The 6,851-nt window shown below is 43.0% G+C and overlaps 1 protein-coding gene across 1 annotated transcript in view; it reads left to right on the forward strand.

Annotated features, from left to right (window-relative positions):
* MRPL19 (mitochondrial ribosomal protein L19) overlaps positions 1-6,851 on the forward strand; it is a 30,663-nt gene continuing 23,812 nt past the window's right edge. The window contains exons 1-5 of the mRNA XM_026481963.4: positions 1-137; positions 307-427; positions 4,089-4,207; positions 4,419-4,553; positions 6,604-6,785. Coding sequence (XP_026337748.1) covers positions 35-137; positions 307-427; positions 4,089-4,207; positions 4,419-4,553; positions 6,604-6,785 — 660 coding nt within the window. The 5' untranslated portion in view covers positions 1-34. The remainder of the gene's footprint in view (positions 138-306; positions 428-4,088; positions 4,208-4,418; positions 4,554-6,603; positions 6,786-6,851) is intronic.

Below are 6,851 nucleotides of genomic sequence, written 5' to 3' on the forward strand. Positions count from 1 at the left end.
TTGGGAGTTGTAGTCTTGACCTTAGTGAGCCGGCATGGCGGCCTCCATTGCAGGGGCCCGCGGAGCAGCGATGGAGCTGTACCGAGGCTTTCGAGCCGCCAGGGCGCTACTCCTTGCGCCAGCCTCCATTGCCCAGCGTAAGTAGAGCGGGGCTTGCAAACTGGGGCCAAGAAGGAGCTCAGGGCAAGGCTGGAGGGAGGCGAGCCTAGAAGGGGCAACTCTCGTGGGACCGCGAATTGGGGGAGCTAGCAGGACTCCGGGGGAGCTCAGGGCGAGCTCTGTTGACCTCTGTCTTCCGCACTGCAGGGGCCTGCGTGGGGCCGGGCCGGCTGCAGAGCACCGGACCTTCTGAGCCCGGCGCGTTCAAGCCGCCGCCGAAACCGGTCATCGTGGACAAGCGCCGTCCCCCGCTTCAGGAAAGGGGGAGGTGAGGCCTGGGCTTGGGCGCGGTTCCAGCTTTTTGGGTCTGTGCGCTCACGAACCTGACTTTGCTTTGGAGATCTTGGCTCTAAAGCCGAGCTCACTGCACGGGCTTGTGTGTAGCATTCATGAGGCTTGTATGCAGAGCGCTACCAATTCAGGTTTGTCTTCCTCGTTTCTCCCAAGCCAGCTTTGAGCTTTCTCTGCAGTTCCACTAAATCAGAACTTCAACCAAGGATTCCCCCGATTTGAAGCTCTATGCTCCGGCATTTAGCCTGTATTGAGAATTTTTCTCTGAAGCACATCGTACTTGCCTGTTTAAAGAGCCTTTTATTCCTTGCCTCAGTAGAAATGGATTGGCCAGAACTCACCGTTTCCTTTCCCAACTCACATGTTTTAGTTTCCTGAAAATGGGATACAGTGATAAATTTTCCGCTAATTTGCATCTTAAATTTGCTTTTCAAAGCAGTGTGTTTAAAAGCCTGGCCCACTTTAATGAATGGTGGTAACTTTGGAGGTACCTGTAAATTTAGATGACCTAGGATGTGCAGAAAGTTTAGAGCTTTATAGCAACCTTATTAAAAAGCCAGTTTTAGCGGGAAAAACTTGGTGTGATTTTAGGCTTTCTGAAAGGGCTCTTCCTTGTTGATTGGATTATGTCTGCTTGCGTATGTGTGTGTTTAACGTTGCAAATATCCTGTTCTAAGTTGAAATAACATTGAACTTATGGAAGCTAGAGATTCAGAAAAGATTGCCTTATACAACTTTTTTTTTAAGGTGGGAAAGGTATGTCTCTCTTAAATGGCAAAATTGCATACTATTCAGTTAACTGGGGATGTAAATCGTGTAGTTTGGAAAACAGTTGAACAAAATTTAGTAAGGTTGAGGTTGTGTATGTCTTTCCATCTGGTTGGTACATAACTTAATATGAAAAAAATAATAAAGGAAATTGTACAAGGAGACATTTACAGGAATGAAGACAGAGATATCCATTAGTAGGTGAATAGGCAAATATATATATGTAACAGAGTATTACACGGCGGTGAAGAACGAATGAACTAGAGCTAACACGGATAAACTTCACAAATAAGATGTATGAAAAACAAACTGCAGAAGAATTGATACAGTGTGATAACATTTCTATGTTGCACAGACATACATGCATATGTAAAGTATAAAATTTACAGGGGAAATCTGTACTTTCACAGAGCAATCAAACCTAGCTTCCCCAGGAGCCATACAAGCCACTTATACCTCCTGATGTGATAGAATAAGATGATCACATCATCACCAGTATGGTATTTTTACCCACAATGTTTGACCTTGGTCTAAGCATGTGGAAACAGTAAACAAATCCAGAATCCAGGGATGGTCTATAGTGCAATGGACTTTGACTCTTCAGAAAAGTCAGTGTTAAAAAATACAAAGATAGGGAACAGTACCAGTTTAAGAGACTAAAGAGAGTAATACCCAGATGTAATGTGTGAAGCTTGTTGATAGTTTGGATTGGATAACAAATAGCTGTAAAAGACCTTTTCCAGGACAATTAGATACTATGAGTTTAAATATGTTTAAATTAGTTTAAATGCAAGCTACATATTAAGTTATATTATTGAATTAATGCAGAAATTCTTAGATGTCATAAAGGTCTTGTGGTAAATGAGCAGAAAGTCCCTATTCTTTTTTTTTTTTTTAAGATTTTATTTATTTATTTGACAGAGAGGCAGCCAGCGAGAGAGAAAACACAAGCAGGGGGAGTGGGAGAGGAAGAAGCAGGCTCCCAGCAGAGGAGCCTGATGCGGGGCTCGATCACATAACGCCGGGATCACGCCTTGAGCCGTAGGCAGATGCTTAACGACTGAGCCATCCAGGCGCCCCAGAAAGTCCCTATTCTTAGAAGCTTTTTAAAGTATTCAGGGATGAAACACGTTGCTATTTGACATTTTCAAATAGTTCAGGAAAAAAAATTATATGTATATATGAAGCAAATACGTCAGAAGGTTGGCAGTTGGTGAAACAAGGTGAAGTGTATGTGGGTGTTCATTGTATTACCATTTCAATTTTTTGGTGCTTTAAAATTTTTCAAAGGAGGAAATTGAGTGTTGGGGATCATCATCATCAAAAAGACATGACCGCTGGCGCGCCTGGGTGGCTCAGTCAGTTAAGCTTCTGACTTTTGCTTAGGTCATGATTTCAGGGTGCTGGGATCCAGCCCTGCATTGGGCTCCCTGCTCAGCGGGGAGCCTGCTTCCCCCCCACCCCCCCTGCCACTCCCCCAGCTCATGCTCTCTCTGTCTCTTTCAAATAAATAGGTAAAATCTTAAAAAAAAAAGACAAAAAGAAAAAAAGATATGACCACTGATGGACCTGTGGGCTGATGCCGCCTCGTCACCCCCGCCCCATCCTTGAATGTAGGTTTTGGTTGCCTTTCCTGCTCCCAGAGGCTGCTCCAAAGAATAGCCTTGAGATGGTGATGTCATGTTGAAAATGCCTACATGGTATATGTGACTGAGCCCACTTAGGGCCTCTTTGTAATAATTTTTAAGATTTGGTGGCATGTACAGGGATCCATTCGTCTTGCTGCCACCCAAGACAAGCCTGTATGTAAGTTCCCTTTGCTGTTACTGAAATTGCCACCTACCCATCTGGAGCGGCCTGCTTCTTTCTTTGGTATCTCCTTGCCCTTAAGAATATGGGGGCCAAGGGACGTCTGGGTGGCTCAGTCAGTTAACCGAGGGTCATGATCTCAGGGTCCTGTGATAGAGTCCCACATCAGGCTCCCTGCTCAGTGGGGAGTCTGCTTCTCCCTTTGCCTGCAGCTCCCTCTGCTTGTGTTCGCTCTCTCTCTCTCTGACAAATAAATAAAGTCTTAAAAAAAAAAAAAGAGTATGGGGGCCAGTTTCAGAGTACACCTGGGAACTCCTGAGAGACTGGGGTGAGTCAACAAGAAGGAAGAGGAAGAAACTCAAAGCAATAGGCATCACCAAATTTAATGAATTACCCCATAGTAATTAACTGAGGGGAGGGAAGGGTGCACTGGGGCTTCAAGTATATTGATCATTTATTCCTTGGGATGGGTAATAAGGACATGGATCTTCATCGTGTTCATTAATGTCATTTATGCTTTTAAAGAAGTTAGCTTAGAGAAGTTAAAGAACAGAATAGGGAGAGAACTTCTAAAGTTAGTTTGCAGTTAATGATTTCTAGGTTTATATTTTTCCAGTGTCATTTCTTCTAACGCGTACAGCTCAATGTGAGGCCTGTGGTTTATGGCCATAGGCTTTGTAGTCTGACAGACATGCCTACGTTTATATCTTGACCTGATAAGTTTATTGCTAATATAACAATAAGTCAGTTATTTACCTTCTCCGAGTTTCATTTTTGTCTGCGAAAAGGAGATTATGAACCCACACCTGCCTGATAGTTGTAAGGATTAATTTATGCTCTCGGCTTTCATAAACCCTTAACACAATGCCAGGTGAGTACTTGGGAATTGTTAGCTATTTTCATGAACATTGACAACAATTTTGGAAATAACTGACTTTTCTTTAGAGAAGAAAGAATAATACACATCAACATCATAGGCTTTCATTTTTTTGGTAAAGCAACAGTTTCTCTTGTAAGTTTGCCTTTCATTTTTTTTTTTTTTTAATTTATGTTTTTCACAGATTCTTGAGTCCTGAATTTATTCCTCCAAGGGGAAGAACTAATCCTCTGAAATTTCAAATAGAGAGAAAAGATATGTTAGAAAGAAGAAAAATACTCCATATTCCAGAGTTCTACGTTGGTCAGTAAGAGCTGGATGCTTTTATTATTAGTGGTGGGAGGGGCTCCTTTTCTTCACTTAGAGAAGATTGTTTCCCACCTATCTGGGTTTTGCCCAAATGAAGTATTAATAAATACATTAAAATATTTATGAAGTTATGAGGTTACCTAGACATGCTGTTTGTGTGTTTCTGCGTGTCACATCAAAGTTCACTTCTCCTGTGACTGTGTAGGAAGCATACTTCGTGTTACCACAGCTGACCAGTACGCCAGCGGAAAAACCAGCCAGTTCCTGGGGATTTGTATCCAGAGATCAGGAGCAGGCCTTGGAGCTACTTTTATCCTTAGAAATACTATCGAAGGACAAGGTAGGTTTCTTTGCATTAGTTTGATTTTCTGGAAAGTGTTTTCTCAGGATTCCATTTTGTGTTCTGATTCTGGGATAAGACATCTGCAACTGCTCTGGAGCCTGTGGCCTGAGAATGGACCCGGCCAGAGGCTGCTGGGTAGACGGTCGGCGCGGTGCCGTCCCGTGAGGGCGGCTTCTAGTACAGCCCAGTGACCGGCAGACTTGCCAGCCTCTGGGAGCGTAACAGGAGGAGGCGGGGGTCTCTACACAGTGTGGGGACATGGATTTTTGCAGTAAATAACCCATGAGGACGTTAAGATAAACATAATGATGTCTGTATGAGTCACTTTTTCCTAAAACGAATGCCCCCATTTTGCTTTATGTTGTGATAGTCACCACAGTAATCACTGTTTGATAAGAATCAGAGGAATCTTTAAAAAGGCAAAATTTGTTCTTATGCCTAGTAAGACAGAGGCCCAAGTGGCAAAGTTCTAGAAAGATTATGAATCAAAATGGTAGGACAGTAAAGTTTTCATACTTCAAAGTTATGTGCTTCATGATCCCCGACAGTAAGTATCATGTTCACAGAAATTGAGCAGTGAGAACAGTGACTCTTCCTTCTGTGGTTGTGACCTGTGGCGCCCTGCATGGAGGGGCTCAGCAGGACTTGACCGGTTGCAGAAATATGTGCCTTCTGTCAGGTCATGTGCTCGAAGAAGCTTGTAATAGAAAAACATGAGCACAGGTGTGAGTTCGATGGACCTTGGTTTGATCTTCTTTCTTAAAATTGAGATAATAGTAGTTTCTGCCTCCCAGGGTTGTGGTCAGCTGTGTGTGATGCTACATATGAAGTACTGGACATCGAATCCTCCAGATTTGTTCACTCCCTGTTCACGCTCCCCAAAAGTGGGAGGGGGGAGGGGGACCAAAAACAACAACAATAAATAAATAAATAAAGGACTCTTGACTATTGCAACCTGCCTTGACCTTCCGTATCAATACTTTCTTTCGTGCTTCTTTTCAGTCCATTGGCTTTAAATACCATCCATATGTCGATAACCCCCAAATCTTTTTTTTTTTTTTAAAGATTTTATTTATTTATTCGACAGAGATAGAGACAGCCAGTGAGAGAGGGAACACAAGCAGGGGGAGTGGGAGAGGAAGAAGCAGGCTCATAGCAGAGGAGCCTGATGTGGGGCTCGATCCCATAACGCCGGGATCACGCCCTGAGCCGAAGGCAGACGCTTAACCGCTGTGCCACCCAGGCGCCCCGTTGACCCCCAAATCTTTATCTCGAGAACTGACCCTTTCCAGATTCCAGATTTGTGCATACAACTAGCTTGTCCACATTTCCAACTGGATGTCTTTTAAGCCTAAGACGAGTTCAGGATAGAATTCTGTGTCCCCTCACAGTGTGTTCCTCTCCGTTTTTTCTACATTCAGAAATGGCACCACTGCCCACCCATATACTGAAACTGAAAATTAGGAGCTATAAAAATAGCTTACTAATAGCTAATAAATAGTTTGTTTATTCTCTTTCCCACATCCAATCAGTTTTTCTTGGCTTAATCTCCAAAATATGTTTGTTTCTCCAGCTCCATGGCCACCACTCCCGTCCATGCCACCACCGTCCCCTGCTGGCAGTGGTGCTCTTATCTCCATTTACTTTCCTGGCCCACTAACTAACTTACTAGGCTCCAGCCAGAAGGACCCTTTTCCTGTTTTTCCCAATATGGCAAATTTGTTAAGACCCCAGGGCCTTTACATTTGCTGTCCTTTCTGCCTGGAGCTTTCTTGGCTATTTATAGTGTCCGTTTATTTATTTATTTTTTTTAAGATTTTATTTTTAAGTAATCTCTCCACCTAATGTGGGGCTCACACCTACAACCCGGAGACCAAGAGTCGCATGTTCTACCAACTGAGCCAGCCAGATTGTCATCTTAAAAATGACAAATTTATGTCACATTTCCTGTGTGCAAAACCCTTACACCAGAAGTAGTTTTTACTGTTGTATGAGGCGTATGCAGACATCTGGATTTAGATTGTAAGAATATATTTTCTCTTTTTAGGTGTTGAGATTTGCTTTGAACTTTATAATCCTCGAATCCAGGAGATCCAAGTGGTCAAATTAGAGAAACGGCTGGATGGTAGTTTGCTATACTTACGAGATGCTCTCCCTGAATATAGTACTTTCGATGTGAATATGAAGCCAGTAGCACATGAACCGAACCACGAAGTTCCTGTGAATCAGGTATAAGTTGTACTTTTAGAACAGAAAGTTCTCTATAGAATGAGAACGAGTCATCTTAACAAAAAC

This window comes from Ursus arctos, unplaced genomic scaffold, assembly GCF_023065955.2.
Source record: "Ursus arctos isolate Adak ecotype North America unplaced genomic scaffold, UrsArc2.0 scaffold_8, whole genome shotgun sequence".
Classification (NCBI taxonomy): Eukaryota; Metazoa; Chordata; class Mammalia; order Carnivora; family Ursidae; genus Ursus; species Ursus arctos.